This window comes from Haliotis rubra, unplaced genomic scaffold (assembly GCF_003918875.1).
Source record: "Haliotis rubra isolate DU_JTF1 unplaced genomic scaffold, ASM391887v1 Scf1593, whole genome shotgun sequence".
In the NCBI taxonomy this organism is placed as follows: Eukaryota; Metazoa; Mollusca; class Gastropoda; order Lepetellida; family Haliotidae; genus Haliotis; species Haliotis rubra.
This window is the reverse complement of record NW_025765551.1, coordinates 36,193-56,332: the sequence shown is the minus strand read 5'-3', so window position 1 is coordinate 56,332 and position 20,140 is coordinate 36,193. Positions and strand designations below refer to the sequence as shown.

Sequence of the window (20,140 nt, the reverse complement as noted above, 5' to 3'; positions counted from 1 at the left end):
GAGCATCGATCTGCACAATTGGGAACCGATGACATGTGGCAACCAAGTCAGCGAGCCTGACCACCCGATCCCGTTAGTCGCCTCTTACGACAAGCATGGTTTACTGAAGATCATTATTCTAACCCGGACCTTCACAGGTCGATTATTTACAAACCGACGCCATAAAACTGGAATGTTGCTGAGTGCAACGTAAATCTAAACTCACTCACTCTTGTCCATCACTGTCCGTTTCCAAATCTGTTTACAGGCCGTGGACGCATATCGGGAGTACTGCTGTGAGAAGTCAGGAAACATACGCGAACTTTGTTATGTCGTTTGTGGCCCGTGGAACAGGTAGGGGAAGAAATGCTTATATACCCTTCGTGAACATATTGATTTGACAGCGATCTATTGTTATAATTATCACCGATGATTAATCCTTTACGTGAGTTGGAATCTGGATAATTGAAAGACTATTTTTCGGCTTGAAGTTCTGTATTTGTATGAACAGAACAGAACAGAATTGTATTCTCGTAAATCATACAGAATGATATAGAGAACATACAATCGTATATAATACAATAACATATGAGTGGAAATATTACTTAAGAAATGACTTAGAACAGTTTTAGCAAACAGTGATAGTTTCAATAGGAGTGGGGTATAATCTGATTTCATGAGTGAGACAAATTTGTCCATATGTGGATTATTGCAAAAATAAGAGGGAAGTATCTTCTTACGTTCAACATTGAGATGTGTACATGATAAAATAACATGAAATTCGTCATAAATAACATTATATTTACAAATAGTACATGTTCTGTTTTCTACACTGTAAAAACGGCGTTTAGCATTTAAACACTACCGTTACATGTTTAATGTTAAACACGTTTAGGGTAGTGTTTAATACCTAAGCACGACGGGGATATTACGCCTAATATCTAAACGTGTTTAGATTTTAAACACATTTCTAAACATGTTTCGATAATTTTTCTCATATTTTCTAAACATCATTTGATAAATGTTCTCATATATTGTACATTTTACTTCTATTTCCACTTCTGTATTTCATATCAATATTGATTTGAGACAAACTAAATTTAAATATCCGTGGCTTGACTATTTGTGCAAAAGAACTGTTTTGTTATTAATACTTTGTGACAGGCATGACTATTCATTATAGTGCAGACTTGTTATAACGGTGTCTAAAATAACTGTCACTCTTGTACTAGTTTGCGAACTTACATTGCAAGCACATTACTTGAATCGTGTTCCTGTTGTTTTCTTGTGTTATTTTTTAATTGCATAAATATTTTTTCACAACAAAAACAAATGATTCCGATTGCTATGGATATAATTTCATGGAACATTTAAGTAAACAATATGTTCCTGTTTTGATCATCGCATTAATTGTCTCAAATCATCTGAATATATTGTAAAGAATAATAAAAATTTGTATTGATTTTTATCCAAATATATATTCGTAGTAAATGCCTTTTATTTTTAAATATCAAGTCACATCTGGATCTAATTAATCTATTTTGTAAGGGTCGTTGAAAATAATATCACCAAACATCAATGATCTAGATCTAATGAGTATACAGTTATTTAGATTTAAAATATTGAACTACAAGTTTTTAAAATATTCTGACAGTGTTCAAATAGTTGAACAGTCATGATAGTTGATGAGTATAAAAAAACGTTTAATTGCGAGTATCTGTGAGAGATTTGAACACTCTTTCGCCGTTCCCGAACAGAACAAAGAGTGGACTCAGAGTGGTTCAGAGTAATCTCACTTGCGATGTTCCGCCATGTTTGCTTCCATATTTCCCTAAACAAGCTTTATTGCATCATTTGTATGTCTCTTATCCAAAATGGATGAAAATGCAACGGTAAAAGATGTTTCTGAGTTCCTCAAAGAAAACAACGTGTCAGAAGAAAATACCAAGGTGTTTGAAGGTAAGTTGAGACTATACAAGAAGCTTGCATGGTTTGTTCCACGTGGCCCGCCTTTTTTCAAACTAAAGAATTGCAAAACTGTAAGCTCATGAGCACAAAACCTTTCGAAATTTAGAAATATGTTTTAAAATTATGTCATTTACAGTGAAAGCGTACTGTAAATTGTCTTAAGCACTATAGTATATTCACCCCGTAGCTTGGGAAAACACTATGTAGGCGTACCATGAGACAGGCACAGTAACTCAACACCCCTTTTTTTCTGTGAAGGGGATAGATTTATATATTGTCTATATTACGTAAATACAGATAACTTTGGACCCATGAGAGATAGACCTGTTATAGTTAGCATGTCCACTGGCGTAGGAACGATTTTACAAGCATGACAAGTGGGGGCATTGTGTGTGAAGGGGGTGGGGTGGGGGTTGGGTTACTCAGACTGCTAAGTGAATAGAAGAGGAGCCGCGGATTGTTGTGAGGAGTGTAATGGTGGGGGTTGGACGAGAGAAGATGACCAGTTACGGTATATCCAATATGGGAAACTGTACATTTTATGTTACTTCTTTTTGATATATTTAGCATCTTTAATCAGAGATGCATCATTATGTGCTATTATCAATATATATGTTATATACTAGCCTCAACTTCGGCAAAACATATGACTTCAAGACAGAGCCTGAATGATGATGACCTTATGACCTTATTTATTAGTGCCAAATTTATCAAATATGATATGTGATCATAACTAATTGTTGGGATCGGGGCTACTCAGTTTTGCGGTGTCCCGCAAACACTTCTCTAGTTTAAAATTACAATTTATGCATAATGAATTTACAGATGCATGTTGCCAGCAAGACTTTTAGATGAGATTGATTACTAAAATATTACTTTTGTTTCAGCTTAACCATCCCACTGTTAACAAGGCTAGTAACACCTTGAGACATTACAACATACAGATTAATACAAACTTTGAAGATGAATCAACAGTGCAGGTGTTGAAGTTATTGGAGACAACAATTAAGATCGTGTCAAAATCGAAGAAAGCATTGCCAGATTTAATTACACGAATGGATGTAAGTTAACTATCTACAACAAGCTTTTGTCATTGCCTGAAGAATTGTTGTAGTGTATATATTCAGTCAAAGATTATTTGTAGAAGTTATTTCAGAGAAATGAATGTTTTCATTTAATGTTTTAATATCTGCCATGTGGTATGTCTACTGATACATTCAACTTTCCTTCATTTGAATTTCAGGTGAAAGGTGCCGACTTCTCCTCACGAAGGAACGAAGCACCCAGACTGGTGCTAATAAATGGCACTAACACAAGCGCCTACATTGTAGGAGACAACATACAGATGAAGGTCAGCAACACTGTTCAGGAGGCAATGCTGACACTCATGTTTTCCTACTACACTTGGGATCTAAGTTATCGTAGCCCTAAGAACTTCTTAAGCCAATTTTAACACATTGGCTACGATCAAAGTTAAAAATTCTTAGGGTTACGAACGTTTCGAGAATACGGGCCCGGGTACTGCGACGTTAAACACCTAACAAACATTTTCTTTCTTATAGTGGTATAAGTAGAGCAGGGCTTGAATACCCGTTTTGAGAACACCTGGTGTCATACTGATTTCAAGCAGACCATTCATACAATTTGTTACACCTATTAGCCTTACGTAACCAACTGAACCAGTTTCCACAGATGATCGAGATTGGTTGGTATTATGGAGTGAGCTGGCAGATTGTACCCAATTATCCTGCAATATATACCCACCAGGTATAAAGGCTTTCGCGAACACAGCTTCAGCTTTTATAGCCTTGTAAACATTCACTTACACATTTATAACCACTCAAATATTGTAAGATTTATAACCACCTGGACATGAATACGTTGTTCGCGTACGCCAATATTTGTTATTACCAAGTAAAGCGATAGCGTTATCTCCTGACACATTTAATTGATTATTCGCCCAAGCCTTACAACGCTAGATTAAGAGTTCTTCGTGTGCCCACAGGAACGGGTGGGATGGTGAGGCATATCACCCCATGAATTTAGTGGATGTTCATGCCTGTACTCACTCGTTCGTGTTGAGATTCAGTTATTTACTTATAACCGTGATGTTGTTGGAATTTTACTTTCTTATGTAAGTAAGAAACCTCATTGTTTTGTAGTATATTTTTTTCTTAAGAGCCAACCACGCACACACCCTCGAGCATAATGCACTGATAACGACCACCGTCTAAAAAAACCCACAACTGTCAAATAACACCAAGAAACATCGGATAAGGCGGCTTTTCTGATGTGAAGGCACAGCAGAATGTTATTGCCGTGCACATATGAGTTATATGCAACAACGTGATTAATAACGAATTTACGCATGGTAAAATGCAGCAACCGACGATAACAAGGTCGTGGGGCAAGCTGCTGGCACTGTAAACACAAAGGAATCAAGGCCACCTGTACTTTTTATGCGTTTCTCATCTCCAATCTCAACCAGCACCAAACCGGACGGGCAAAAATACATAAAATTAACCCCCAACATGATTTTCACTAATTGTGTAATTTAGTTGACTGGGCAAGAGCTAGAACATGTCTTTTATCACATCCAGGCATGAATCGTTAAAGCGGCGATAAAAAAGCTTTTGTTATTTTGTATTATTTTACCTATAAATGAAAATCCAGGGCGAGTGAGAGATGGGAAACAGGAAAAACTACTGACAGCCAACAATGCCTCATCACAGGCGATGATCTCAGTCAATGTTGCATTTTCCCACTCTCTTTAAAACTCAGCATGTCCCTGAAGGTGTCTTGCGAGATGTATTTTATCTGAATATAAATCACCTTATTCTGAAGGAGGATATTAGATCGTGCTTTACCTGACGATTACATTGGTGGGGAGTGCTCAGATGGGGATAATCAGGTCATTCAGCTGGCCAATGCAGAACGTTAGTGTTAGTGGGGGATATGGGAACTCGGTCACTTAAACAGTCAGTCATTCGTCTGGTCTTGCAACACTCCAATATCACTGCGAGGGAAACCTCCTGGGTGCAGTGTTAGACTACAATTACAATATACTATTACAGGTGTATGCTTCTGATGAAATTGAAAAACAGACCATACAAGAAATGATTGACAGCTGCAGGTTGGGACTATCCAGGAAGAAAATGTGAGTTGAATTTAACCATAAGAAGAAATTTGGTAATATTTAACACAATGTGTCATAGTATCTTGATCGTTCATATTGAAATATATTTAACATCCATTTAGAAAATGTCAAACGCATATGGCAATTAGGCATACCAATGGTGTTAACATAAGTCTACATTCTCTCATTACTTCTTAACTTGTCCCAATTATTTCAATATCATACATCATATATATTTATGTAGATGGATATAATTAAAACTCTGTCTTAAATAGAAATCCAAACAAACGTAAACTCATAAATTCTTTGATACTAAAATATGTCCATACCTTTATAATAAATTCGCATAGGTTTGATAAATGATTAATGATGTTCCAGAAATTGCATGCTCTCCTATCATGTTGTGTATTATTTAATATTTGTTGTATTCATGTATAAAAGGTAAGGTAGTTAAATAAGCCATAAAGGCTTGTTTACCAATCCATTTTCAATCTATTATTGAATAAATCATGTTTACACTAAAATTTCATTGAGTGTTGTTTACGATAAATTCAACGAAACTTTTTCGGCAGTTGGCCAACTCATTTGTAATTGCAGGAACCCTGGTGAGATGAACGTCAGAGTAACTTTAGCTGAAAACAGACTTTAAAAACTTTAGAAAACAGATACATTTATCATCAATGCCTTACTTTGGTTCATTGCAAGTCATATTTGCTGGAATTTGAACAATCAAGAAAACGTTTTCGCAGTGGCAAGCGCGGGGGCCCCTTCAGGGAATGGTCAAATAAATCCATCCGTATAATATATCCGACCACGACTGTCAGGTGTATCAAAGTGCTACGAACCAGATTGTTTTGAATATTGTATTGCAAGTTATTGGGATGAGAGACTGTCTCCGAGATATGGGATATGGTGTGGCAAATGATATGACCTCCTACCAGCGGGAAGAACTGGGTAGGTTAAGATCGGAAAATCCCGATAAACATTTTTACTATAAAGGAAATAGAATTTTGGAAAGTGCGAGGCGTCAGACCACATCTGATACGCAACTAGGTAGACGTGAAAGTAGTGAGAGACCCGATCTCAACAGGGAGACCCGATCTGAAAGTCAGTCTCCTACTGGTTCCGACACACTGGGGAATGTGTCTTGGAAATCAAACAGGAGAAGCGAGAGGAAAGGGCAGAGAGGCTTGAATAGAAACATTAGTGAGACAGATAGGGATGATATGCTGATTGATGGAGTAGGAGAGTCGATGAGAGTTAGTAGGAAGAACCTGACATTAGAAAACTCCGTGAGAGGAATAGAACAGGGAGAAAGAATAACAAGGAGAGATAGGGGTGTGGTCAGGGCCTATGTGATTCTACTGCACTTCGTTCAACACATTGTATACATAGTTGTGTATTAACTTGTAAAAAAGTTAATTTTGTATTCTGGAATGTGTCCGGACTTTTATCAAAGCTTAATGATCATGACTGTATTCAGTTTATATTATCAAATGGAATCATCGGATTGACAGAAACATGGATGAAGGGTTCTGATCTGAAATCAGTTTTTGCTGACTATATCATTTATATGAAGGATGCTGAGAAAATATCTGCAGCTGGATGACTGTCTGGAGGCATACTTGTACTTGTCAAAAATACTTTATCCCAATACGTAAAATGTATTGAGGTGTTTGAAAACTGTATTTTTGTATTGTTTGATAAACTTCTGTTTGATATTAATAAGGATATATTATACACTTGTGTGTATGTACATCCTGAAGGATCATCGTGGTACAGTAATACAGAAATACAATGTAATAATGGCATCATTATCTTTCAAGAAAGATTATTTGATATACTTATGAAGTACACTGACGTGTATTTATGTATCGGTGGAGATTTTAACGCAAGAACTGGTACAAATTCTGATGTTATAGAGAATGATATTTTGAAGTACACAGAAGGTACCGATAATAGATCATGTGAGCTTTTATCGGATGTTTCGACAATGAAAAGGTATTCAGTAGACAAATGTGTAAATCGTTTTGGAAAATGTTTACTTGACCTATGCGCAGTCTTAAACATTTATATAATGAATGGAAGATGTGATGGCGATCAGGGTGTTGGTGATTTTACATTTATTGGACATAATGGGGCAAGCTTGATTGATTTTGTAATATTTTCCCCGGAGCTCTTTCAACACTGTGAAACGTTTAATGTACCTTCTCGTGCAGAATCATTGCACCTTCCACTTGTTTTATCTTTACAAGCTCCTCACGCTTGTGCTTGTGTTGGTTCGGACGAGGATAATTCAAATATATTTTCTTCCAGGTTTATATGGGATACAGCTAAGAAACAATCATTCGTGGATAATTTACATTCTGATACTGTACAAGGGATATTCGAAAAATCTCTCGTTGTTGCATTTACAAATATTAATGACAGTATAGATTACATGTGTAAAGGATTATGTGCGGCAGCAGATGGAATGCAACGACGAATTGGTAATAAACGTAGAACTAGTAAACCGTGGTTTGACGCTGAATGTGAATTTAAAAAGAAAGAAAGGTGCAGGATTTTGAATAAATTCAGAAAAGATAAGGAACCCGCTTCCCTCCACGAATACGTGGATGCTAGAAATAAGTATAATGCAGTTTGTAAAGTTAAGAAAGAACAATATCATGAACACAAACTTCGCTTATTAGAAGAGTCACTTGAAAATCCTAAACGTTTTTGGGAAGTAATAAAAAGTTTAAAATCCAACTTTACAGAAATTCTATTCCAAGTCATGAGTGGTACGACCACTTCAAAACCTTATTTAATGTTTCAGACCCTGAGAAAGAAGATAATGGTAACGTGTTCAGGCCTTTCTTTGATTTTATTATGAACAATGATGTTGAAGATGAAATTACAACTGATATTCTAGATGCACCAATTTCAGAGTTTGAAATAAGAGAAAGTATACGACATCTGAAGAATGACAAATCTGCAGGAATAGACAATATTATACCAGAGTTTTTCAAGAACGCGGAAGATGTGCTTATGCCTTACCTACTAGTAATATTTAACATTATGCTCGAAAATGCAGCCTTCCCAGAAGCATGGGAAGACCGGTATTATCATTCCACTGTTTAAGGGTGGGGATCCAAAATTAGCAAATAATTACCGCGGTATCACATTACTTAGTATTTTTAGTAAAGTTTTCTTGTATATCATTAATAAAAGACTCGTTTTCTGGGCTGATTCGAAAGATAAAATTCACGAATCACAAGCGGGCTTTAGAGAGGGCTACTCCACCACTGACAATATGTTTATTCTCCAAAGCCTTGTACAGCGTTATATCTCACGTAAAGGTGGTAAATTTTATATTTTATTTCTAGATTTTGCCAAGGCATTCGACTCGGTTGATAGGAACAAATTATGGAAACTACTCACCCAGAACGGCTTGAGTAGCAAAATGGGAAAATTATTATGTAATATATATAACAATGTGAAAGCATGTGTGCGTAACAATGGTGTTATGTCATCAACATTTGATTGCAATATTGGTGTACGCCAAGGCTGTATACTAAGCCCATTTCTGTTCATTTTCTTTATAAATGAATTAGCGTCAGTTGTGTATCAAAATTGTACAGATGGTATTCAGTTGCACCCGGACATTGTTAAGGTATTTTTGTTATTGTTTGCTGATGATGTCATCAAGTACAGTGAAGGGTCTACAAAGACAAATTACCTTGCTGGAAAGCCATTGCCGTGAATTTAAGCTAAATGTAAATGCAAATAAAACAAAGGTTGTTGTATTTAAGAAAGGCGTTAAATTGTCCAAATCAGAAAAATGGCTCTATAACGGAGACTACTTAGAAGTTGTTAAAGGATATAAATATCTAGGGGTCCATTTTGCCAATACATTATCATGGTATCATCATGGTAATAGTGCTGCTTTACAGGGACGGAAGGTTTTTATGGGCATTTACAGTAACTTAAAGAAATTGGGCAATGTAAATTTCAAAACATATTTCAAAATATTTGACACAAAAATTAAACCAATTTTGCTATATGGGGCAGAAGTTTGGGGGTTTTCTCGGTTGGAAACATTGGAAAAGGTTCACTTGTACGCGTGTAAAAAAGTCTTAGGAGTTAAATTAAATACCCCAAATGTGATGATCTATGGTGAATGCGGTCTCTTCCCACTTTATCTAGAAGCGCAGATAAAAGTTATCAAATACTGGGTAAAGCTCTTGAATATGCCTGCATCAAAATTTCCTAAGAAATGTTATAACATGATGTATTTGCTTGACACCAACGGAAAATCAAATTGGGTAACGAATGTTAGAAATTTACTAAATCATTGTGGTTTTAGTGATGTATTTTTGTCACAAAAGATTACCTGCCCAAAGTCATTTTATAATGCTTTATCGCAAAGATTAAAAGCTATGTACATTCAGACCTGGAACTCATCTTTAATACAGTCGCCCAAATGCACTTTTTACAGTACTTTTAAATCTTTTTTCCATACAGAGCAATACCAACAGGATATTAATCTTAGAAAATTCCACGTTTCATTATCCAGATTAAGATGCTCTTCACATGATCTTATGATCGAGAAGGGCAGATATTATAATATTCCAAGAGAAAACAGATTGTGCAAATTTTGTGCACCAAATGTAATTGAAGATGAATTCCACTTTTTGCTGGTATGTCCTTACTATGCTGATTTAAGGACAAAATATCTACCACAGTATTACTATTCACATCCTACCATGTTTAAATTTAATTTGATAATGAACTCTAATAATACAACTTATATTCGTAAACGTGGTATGTATATCCACCATGCTTTTGAACAAAGAAAATAACGTTTGCAAACATTGTGATTGTATGCCATTATTGTTTTTATATTTTGTACTATAGGCCTGTGGCCTCTTCAGTAATGGAATAAAGAGATTTGAATATTGTATTGAATAACGTTACCACTAAAATAACACAATATTGAAATATATTTATCGTAATAAAATGATAGTTAACTTTCATAGATAATCCTTCCGATCATAGCATCAAAATGGTTTGAAGTTATTTTATTAGGAATGTGTTAACCGAATCACCGGGAGATTTTGAGGAAGCGGATGCCGATTAAACTTTCAGTGTTATAATGTAATCGTTCGGATATTTTTTCAGGAAAGTAATTTAATTACATGTATCTACATTTAGCCTTGTTTAATATCATTCATACGTGGAAATAGGGTATAGGTTTTTTATTCTTTGAAAGTGTTTGTTTGTTTGAATAATATTTACAGAACAAATTTACACATTTTAGTGTAGTAAACCATATCTTAACCTATACACAAGTGTTAAAAGATGAAACGTAGGCATCGTGTACGTGTACAACGTGTATTTTAGTTCCTATGATGTGCAATATTCAATATTGGGACCAATATTACAGTTTCAGATGTAACTCTTCGTCAGAATAATTCCCAATATCGAAGTCCAGTCCACGACACACGCTATCCTTTCTTTGCTGAACTAGCACCATGAAAGCAGTGTAGCCATGAGCGCCATTTTGCAAGTTAATCACTCTGTTAAAAAGCTAGCGGTGGTCCTTAGGTGTGTTAACTTAACGTCAAGTTAACATCCTGTTAAAAGTTAACAGAGTTTTGAACAACAAGATAACCCGATGTTATTAGTTAACAGGCGATTAAATGTACTTAACGGCTGGTTAAAAGATAACCGAGTTTTGAACAACCGGGCCCTGATTGCTATTTCCGGCTTAGTTTACAAGAAAATACACACGGTAATCCTTATTTCTGCACATGATAAATAACGCCCAGCAGATCAGAAGATATAATTTAAATGGAAAATCGCTTTAGTTAGTAAAGTTTTATCTCAAAATTCCCGTGTCATCTGGACAAAATATACTTAATCATGATAATACTGGGGTAAATCCGATTTATCTTTATACCAGGTCCCAGGTTTTGGATTTTATTGATCCAGGTGAGATAAATATGCGCCACTAGAGCCCTTGATGTTGTCAGTGCGCCATTGCATATTTCAATGAGTGTATGGCGCTAGGGCGCGGTCCAAAATTCGTGTTCGTGTACGCTTCTGATGAAATTGAAACACAGACCACACAAGAAATGAATGACAGCTGCTTTGATAAGAGTAGGTTTGGAATGATCAGTTAATATACCGAGATAATCGATAATGTTTGACACATGGTATATCTTGCTCGTTCATAATTGATGGACCGTGGATGGCATTAACTGTAGCCTCCAGTTTCCTTTCTCTCATACTGCTGCTAAACGTCTTTGGCAATATTCAAGTCTGATTAAGGGTAAGCAAATACCATTGCATTGCTGCTATTTACCAGTGAGATCCTTGATGACCTGGTGTATTTGCTTTCTTTAGAGTTTTATTTGATAGGAAATGTAAACATGTCACTTTTGTCAACAAAATACATTTACAATTACCTTTTAATGATGATTGATAATCCTTTGAATAGGACAAAATAAAAAATAGTAAACATGACATCTATGTTCTGTTGAAGGCAGTCAACAAGCAACACTATCATAGGAAGTCGTTGCGAAATTTTCTGAACCAGATAAACGCGTAGTGGTATCGGATAACAAGCGTGCACATGCGCAGTGATTGAAACACTTTTGTTGCCTCATTCTCACTGTTTGCTTCGGGAGCAGAACAGGTAAGCACGTACTTTTTAATGCTGAACCAATAACCACAATACGACATTGTTAAATATTATATTGTACACACTGGACATAACCAATAAGTAAGTTATCCGAGGAATTAAGATATCAGTGAACCAGTGTTGTACGCGTCCATCATGAAATAAAATCAATTGACATATAAATGTGGCAATAAACCGCTGACCCGACATGGGGTAATGTATAAGATAATGGTAAGATATGGCCAACACACGCACCTCGCTCGTTCATTATATTCGAGCAAAATGAATTTAACACAAGAAGGCTTAATGTTGTTGCAATCAGGTGTGACAATTATTGTGGTACTTGTGATAACATGATCAAAATTCGGCAATTTAACACAGATACGTACTTCCCTGTCATTTGAATAAATGCACAAATTTAAAATGCACCTACTCCTTAACGCTGAAACAATAACCACGTCAATATGATATTGTTCAATATTATATCGTACAGAATACGAAATTGATCATCTTCTCTGATCCTCTGTCCTGTCGCCAGGCACGTCATGGTTCATCCCCCCACCCATCCTTTCATATGTGATATTTTAGGACGTTACAACGGGTCAGTTCGACATCGTCTTTGTTTGTTACGACAATGTCGGCATAGCTGGTAACTCATAGGCCGATACTGCAGCTAAAGTAGCTCTTGATAAATCTGTCTCTCCACTACGGATACCCTACTCTGATTTTAAACCTATATCAGAGAGTATATTAAACATTTAATGTAAACAAAGTGGAACGCCCATGCTTCATGAAATTAAACAAACTTTAGTTTATGCCTACTTGGGATGTCAATCAAAACATGACAAATTTGTAATGCGACTATGTCGATTTGGCCATACGCGTTTTACCCAAGAGTATTGGTTAAAAAATGAGGATCCTGGGTAGATTTCTCTCTCTCAAGGGATATTTATTGTGATTCATCATCTTTAAAGGATCTTCTTACGAGTGCAAATGCTTATGTAATACTTGTCTTTTTTTCTAAGGAAATAGAATTGTTTGATAAATTTAGAAAAATTTATATTGTGTTAATGTGAAGATGTCGCAACTGAGATCATTGATGGCGTTGCCACTCAGGGGTTAAAGTACTATAAACTCATTGTACCCCTGGACGTGGCATTCGAGTGAATCTAAATCAGTATATAACATCAGCTAGTTAATATTTTGGTTTTTACCATTGGTTAGCATTACGTACAACCACAAGAGACCAATGTGATGGCGAAAATCCTGCTGGGACATCAGTTAGGAAGCAGAGACACCGTATGTCCCCATGATGCCCAGTAAGGTGGTCTAGTTTTGGTTGCTAGTGGTCTATAAGCTAGGTTTAATATATTCTGAACCATCATGTTTAAATACTGATGTGGGTTGTTATATAATTGAACTGTGATATCTGTCATACTGTTTTATTGTCCTTCGTTGACAAGCATTAAATAAGACATAAACTTTTTCTCACCACTATATTGCTGCAATATTGCGATGTAAACATTTAACTCCCTCACACTCACTCATACAAACTCGACATAACCAATCAGTACCTTATGTGAGGAAGAAAGACATCAGTGAGCCAGTGATACGTGTCCATCATGAAATAAAATCAATTGACATAATGTTATTGTGGCAATAAACCGCTGACCAACATGTGAGGTGAGGTGAGGTGAGGTGAAATTGGGATTAACGTCGTGCTTGAGAATATTTCGCTCATATGACGACGTGCATGCGTGTGTATGTGTATGTGCGGCTGCTTGTACATGCCCAGGCTTAAGCTGGTTTTATAGTGCTAGCCCACTGAGATACCACGCCGCAGTGAAGCATGAATACCCCACTCAGACACATTATACTGACTCCGAGCCGACCAGTCCTTGTTGTACCCATTAATGCCGAGCGCCAGACAGGGACCAACAAGTACCATATGTTAACGTCTTTTGGTATGACGCGGTCGGGGATCGAACCTGCGACCTTCCGCTCTCCGGGCGGACGCTCTAACCACTACACCACGGAGGCGGTCCTGACCAACATGTGGCGACATGGGTAATATATGAGATATTGGTGAGATATGGCCTCGGTCATCTAGTACATGTGAATATTCGAGGAAAATGAATTTAACACAGGACGGCTAAATGTTGTTGCTGACGGACGTAATAAATGCTGTGGGACTTGTGATAACATAATAAACACAGATACGTACTTCCCTGCCATTTGAATAAAAGCGCAAAGGGTTAACAGGCAGCTTGGCAACTAAAATATTTAAACTCCTTACGGTTTGGCAATGATGGATGAATAAGACTACAAGATAGGGATACTCACTCTCTCGCACGTACCCCCCCCTCCCCCCTCTCTCTCGCTCTCTCTCTCTCTCTCTCTGCAATATGTGTTATGTTCATGTATAACATATTGAGTTGTTTGTATTTACAGCGACAAGTCACAGAGGATCGAAGCATGAAAGTGTCATCCATCATAAAAACCTCAGTAGTTTGTCTCTCCTTCTTCCTCTGCTGCAGCATTTATTTTGTTTATCCTCATCCCAAGACGGGCCTTGTCAAACAGGAAATCACCTCCGACATTGTTGGAACTATCGCAAACGAAATTATCAAGTTTATAGCCAGAAATATGACAACAAAAACTGATAGATTTGACTGTTTCCTCGGAAGAAAACATTCTGGGATCGATCTGTTGACACAACGCCATGCTGGTGATAATCAAGAATCACCTGAGACTAATGCTAAAAAAGGCTTTGTTTTATGACCGATTACTACTGAAAGAAAAATTGGAATTTAGAAACATCATGAAAACCTTCAGTGAAGGGGTGCCTACAAACATCACTTATTTCCTCTATGCAGGAGCTTTACTTGGTTCCTACTCTCATCACGGCATGATTCCTTGGGACGACGATCTGGACATTATAGTGAGGGAGAAAGACAAGCCTTTACTGCTTACATTCCTGCAGTCCCTCAGGCCAAAATATGACCACTACACCAGCTGGAAGGTGAACTGGAAATTGTATCACAAAACGTCCCCAAAGGCTGGCACGAAGACTTGGAAGTGGCCATTCGTCGATATATTCTTTTATTCTGAACACCCTTCATTCATCCAAGATTGTAGAACAACAAAGAAGAAATTCAACAAGACTGATGTGTTTCCTTTGATCAAGCGCCCTTTCATGGGAATGATGCTGCCAGCGCCAAGACACACCCGTAAGGTTTTGGAGTCGACTTACACCATCGATCTTTGTGTATCAAATTCATACGATCACAGATTGGAAAAAGATGTGCCATCAAAATGTGTTGTGAAACTCCCTTGTGACTTGCTGAAAGACAAATTTCCTTTCGTTGAAAGACAGAAATCAAAGAACACATCTATTGAAGTGTTGGATGCTGCATACTGCAACCAAAGCGTGTATGAAACTACAAATATATATTAAAGTATTTAACATTATTACCTTGTGTGAAGACTGACATCATCATAACAATGCTGTAGAATAGGTTCTGTGTAGCCAAAACCATTTTTTGTTGGTGATATGATACTCAAAGCATTTCTATGAGACAACATATCCTGTGTTAAAACATAAAATGGATCAACTTTACATGTTATATATGTATTTTGGTGGCACTTGCTTAAATGTGCTACTGGAACTTCCGTGGGATGTGTTATGCATTTCAGCGTCTACCATTATTCCCGCACTATGATAGGGTTACATCTGCTTACTCCTTCAAAATATACCTATGTCCTATTTTCTCGTGTTTGGAGTGTTTTCTACGGATATCATGGGAGTGGCAAATATGGATAAAAACAGTGGCGACGTAATTAAGCATTGGTTACCGATGGCAAGGAAATATATCCTTGCATGATCATAAAAACAGAGTATCTAAAATAAATAGCTGGCACTTTTGCCATTGAATCAATATATTTCAGACAGATATATTTGCACAGTTTACAGATAATTCCTCTGACAGAACGAAGTCGCGCCTCATTATCGTATACGGTGAAAAGCAATAAAATTTTCACAATATAATATGTCCAGTTGCATGTTATAAGTGAATATTCGATAACGTTTATTACCTTTGTTTTGGTTTTTTCCCCCTTCTGTTTTTGTTGTTGGTGGAGGTGTGTGTGTGTGTGCGTGTGTGTGTGTGTTGCCGGTTTAGACAGGTCTCACTGTATATCTACCGATCATGTCAAAGCTAATGTAAAGAGGATATACAAACCCATGTCATATTTAACTGTAAATTGCCCGGCGGCATATTCCCTAGTATGCCCTATTAAAATAAAAATGTAAACTGATAACACAAAAGAATAAGGTTCAGACTATCTTTCGTTCCAGTGAGCAATAAAGGTGAAAGGATGAAAATATTTCAATGAATCATTGAGAATGAGTGATTAATACAGGCTTGGAAAGAAGGTTCATACGTTCTGGTCTGGGCAGCATTCGCCACTCATACAACTGCATGTTAATGTTCTAACGTCAAAGTACACATACCATGCCAATGTTGCCTGCATCAACTGGAGTCTGGACAAACCAATACAGTGACATCATAGCGAGTTGACTGATTTGGTTTATTACTGGAAACGTAATTTCAGTACTTTTATGGCATTCAATAGCAACAACGAAAATAAAGGCTTGGTATCAGCAACATACCGTTTAGCCCCCCTCACGAAGTTCAAAGTATTCAAGTCATAAATATTGCATGGTCGATGTAAGTCATAATATACAAATTTAATGTAGGTGCGTTTTGAAAATTGCTCTCGCTTACAATACATAATTGAAAGCATCAGTGTTATTCAAACACCAAAGTGCATTTAACTCATGTTTTTTTATGCAAAGTGCGTTCCTTCACGCTCAATACGCACGATTCTTTGAAGCTTTAAATCATGTTATGTGTTAATGGATGTACATGATTTCTCGATGTGGCCAACGTTCTATCGGACCTCAACCTACAACTGGTATGTAAATAGGGCAAGATCGCTGTATTGTTGCCTGGCGAGATGCAATAAATATTAATTTATACCCCGTGGTATGCTAGACTAAGGTAAGCGATCACAAGCCCCCTTTATTTGCTACAGTGGGTCAACAAGTAGACTTGAAAGTTGAACCGTTATCGTGGAGGCCCTCTACAAATTGGGATCCGGTTGTCATGCTCGCAGACTTGGTTGACACATAGTATCGTATCCCAGTTACAAAGATCAGATCTAACCCGGATCATCACGGGTAGCCTTCCTTTCAGTGAAAAGATACAACAAATGTAGCCATATGTACATATGAGAAGTCACAATAACAGGATGAGAAAGCCACTATAACTAGGTGCGCCTAGTGGCTGCAAGAGTTGTATACTGCCCAGGGAGTTAAGATTGATAATACGATGTGCCATTGAGATTGACATCCAATGATCGAGGGAAAAATATCAGCGCCTTGAGCAAGCACTAAAGTACTGTCGGAAATAGAAAAAAACTGTATTTTCTCATTTATCTCTACAATTTATGTGACAGTAGTTGATATGTGCAAGTGTGAAATATATGTTAAACTAAGTTCAGCCTAACTACAGTCTCAGTGGTAGGGACATAGGAAACGTAGAAAAAGGGCTTTACTGAGGAGAGATTAGTGCAGAAATGAGCAATGGGGTTTTTCTAAGTCCAAAACGAATTATTTGGAACAGACCATGGCTTTATACAAATTAGTGTGCGACGATATTGTATTACAAAGGACACTTTTTAAATGCCCATTATGAAATTAGACGTAGCTTCATTATAAACGATAGCTGGCGTAAAAAATAATAACTTTCATGCTGAAACTATTAAGGATGTAGCTATCATGGAGCCTCACTATCACTATAAAAAGAAACAGATAGGAGGGTTCGTCTCAAAAGCAAAACCTGGACGGGTATCGCAGACGATCGTTGGGGTCGGGCTGGGGGGTAGAGATATCAGCTAAGATAAGATAATCCTTTAGGGCAAATATACTGGGGAAGTACACGGCATGTCATAACAATTTACAAATAATATCCAGTCGTGTCGATCTTCGCGATTAGGTGGTCATGCCACCTATATATTTTGAGACATGTAATACGATGCGTTTCTATGGTTATCAGGTATCATACTCTTTTACATATCTCAACATGAACGTTATGAAAGAAAGACACGTAAGATTTTAATCAATAGATGAGACATAGTTAGCATACATGAAAAAGCACAAAATATCTTTGATATGATCCCATGTGCCTGTAAGGCAGCACATGCATTTCATGCTAGGTGAGTCGACGGTCCGTCGTCTTACCTGGCTGAGCGACCTAATTGCCATCTATAGTCTGATCTACTGTTTTCAGCAACTATTCGTATTTTTTCTAAGTTTTGCCCGATTTTGCGAGTAAACATGCTTTTCCGGATATCCTATTACGCATCCCACTGAATGCCAAGTTAGGCCGAAGTGGGTTATTTCGACATATGCTATTTGCAGTTGTGTAAATTTTAGGGATACAGAGTAACAGCCTAAAAACAGTTTTTTTCTATTTCCGACAGTACTTTACTTGCCTGGATATGTGCGCTGTATAAATATCCTATAATAATAATAATAATAATAATAATAATAATAATAATAATAATAATAATAATAATGACCGTCTGACCAGAAGGATCATGTCTGATAACAGGGCCCACCACCCTCGTTCCTTCTCTTAACCGTTAACATGCCAATCAATTCTGGAGGTCGGGGTTTGATTAATGTGGAGACTTTTGATGATAGAATTTTATTGTGTACTTTTGCACATATTTATTTATCCGATGATCCTCTAGTGAAGCATGTGAAGACTCATGATGAAAGCAGGGAATTCCACAGCTATTTTAAGCGTGCCAAGGTTGTTGGACAGAATCTGAGATTTGAGGTTGATTTTGTTGATGGCGATGTACTGCTGGACGGTACAGTGATGGGAGTAAACCAGGTGAAGTCCTTCACCAAGTCTGCCCAGAGTCGGTCTTTTTTGGAGAAGCTTTCTGAGAAGCCATTGCATCGTGTGTACATGCAGTGTGTTGAACAGAATAGCAATCCCACCGACTCCTTCGCCTGGATGAAGTCGGCTGGTCTTAAATGTGAAACTGAGGGCTTCCTTTTTGCTGCTCAGGACCAGTCACTTCCCACTCGCAATCGCCTAAATGTGATTCTTAAAGAAAATATCAATATGAAATGTCGATTATGTAATGAATTTACAGAGACTGTCCAACATCTTGTCAGTGGATGCCCTTCCTTGGCACAAACATCATATCTTAAACGACATGATGGCATGGCTCGTTGCTTTTACTACCGTCTCCGACATGCCTGTGGCTTTGACTCCGAGGTCCATCCATGGTACGACCCTGAACATGTCCAGGGCGTCATGGAAAATGATGCTTTCAAACTTCTCTGGAATAGGCCCATATACAGCCTCAGAAGAATTCCAGCCAACAAACCTGATCTTGTCCTTTTTGATAAAGCCAATGAATTTATTTATATCATTGAATTTTCTGTCCCTTTTGACACCAATGTGATTGGCAAGATTAAGGAAAAGCATAATAAATATGCGGACCTCGCCTTTGAAATGTCTCGCTTGCATCCCAAGTACACTGTCGCCAGGCTCCCCATTGTTCTCGGTGCCCTTGGTTTGGTACCTCCTGATCTCTTGGCGCAGATCAGGAGAGTGGCCGGGTTCTCCAACGGGAGTACAGCCCTTCTGACTCTCTGGGTAATGCAGAAGGCTGCAGTGTTGGGGAGCCTTCATATTCTCCGGAAAGTTCTTGGTGGGTTCGACTAGGCAGCGTTTCCTGGGAGAAGTCCCATTCGCTGTCTGGGCTGCGTGTAGAGGGGGCAAGGGCCCTGAGCTGATGATGAGCCTTACCAGCCTGACTGTGCCAGGATCACCCAAACCCTCTCTGCTGCATACTATCTTTAATCTGTAAAATAATAATAATAATAGCAATCCCACCGACTCCTTCGCCTGGATGAAGTCGGCTGGTCTTAAAAGTGAAACTGAGGGCTTCCTTTTTGCTGCTCAGGACAAGTCACTTCCCACTCGCAATCGCCTAAATGTGATTCTTAAAGAAAATATCAATATGAAATGTCGACTTTGCAATGAATTCACGGAGACTGTCCAACACCTTGTCAGTGGATGCCCTTCCTTGGCACAAACATCATATCTTAAACGACATGATGGCATGGCTCGTTGCTTTTACTACCGTCTCCGACATGCCTGTGGCTTTGACTCCGAGGTCCATCCATGGTACGACCCTGAACATGTCCAGGGCGTCATGGAAAATGATGCTTTCAAACTTCTCTGGAATAGGCCCATATACAGATTCAGAAGAATTCCAGCCAACAAACCTGATCTTGTCCTTTT

General features: G+C 37.7%; 1 protein-coding gene across 3 annotated transcripts; it reads left to right on the top strand.

Annotated features, from left to right (window-relative positions):
• Positions 1-245: 245 nt before the first annotated feature.
• On the top strand, positions 246-15,836 carry LOC124271280. Of its 3 annotated transcripts, none has more exons than XM_046706382.1 (5): positions 246-333; positions 1,879-1,938; positions 2,835-3,008; positions 3,191-3,298; positions 14,199-15,836. In XM_046706382.1, the coding sequence occupies exons 2-5, from the start codon at positions 1,879-1,881 to the stop codon at positions 14,526-14,528; spliced, it is 672 nt and encodes a 223-aa protein (XP_046562338.1). In that variant the 5' UTR covers positions 246-333; the 3' UTR covers positions 14,529-15,836. The 3 variants fall into 3 exon arrangements, with proteins under 3 accessions (XP_046562338.1, XP_046562339.1, XP_046562337.1); XM_046706383.1 differs by lacking the exon at positions 246-333 and adding an exon at positions 5,022-5,104 and having other exon boundaries at positions 1,556-1,938; XM_046706381.1 differs by lacking the exon at positions 246-333 and having other exon boundaries at positions 1,556-1,938.
• Positions 15,837-20,140: the final 4,304 nt, after the last annotated feature.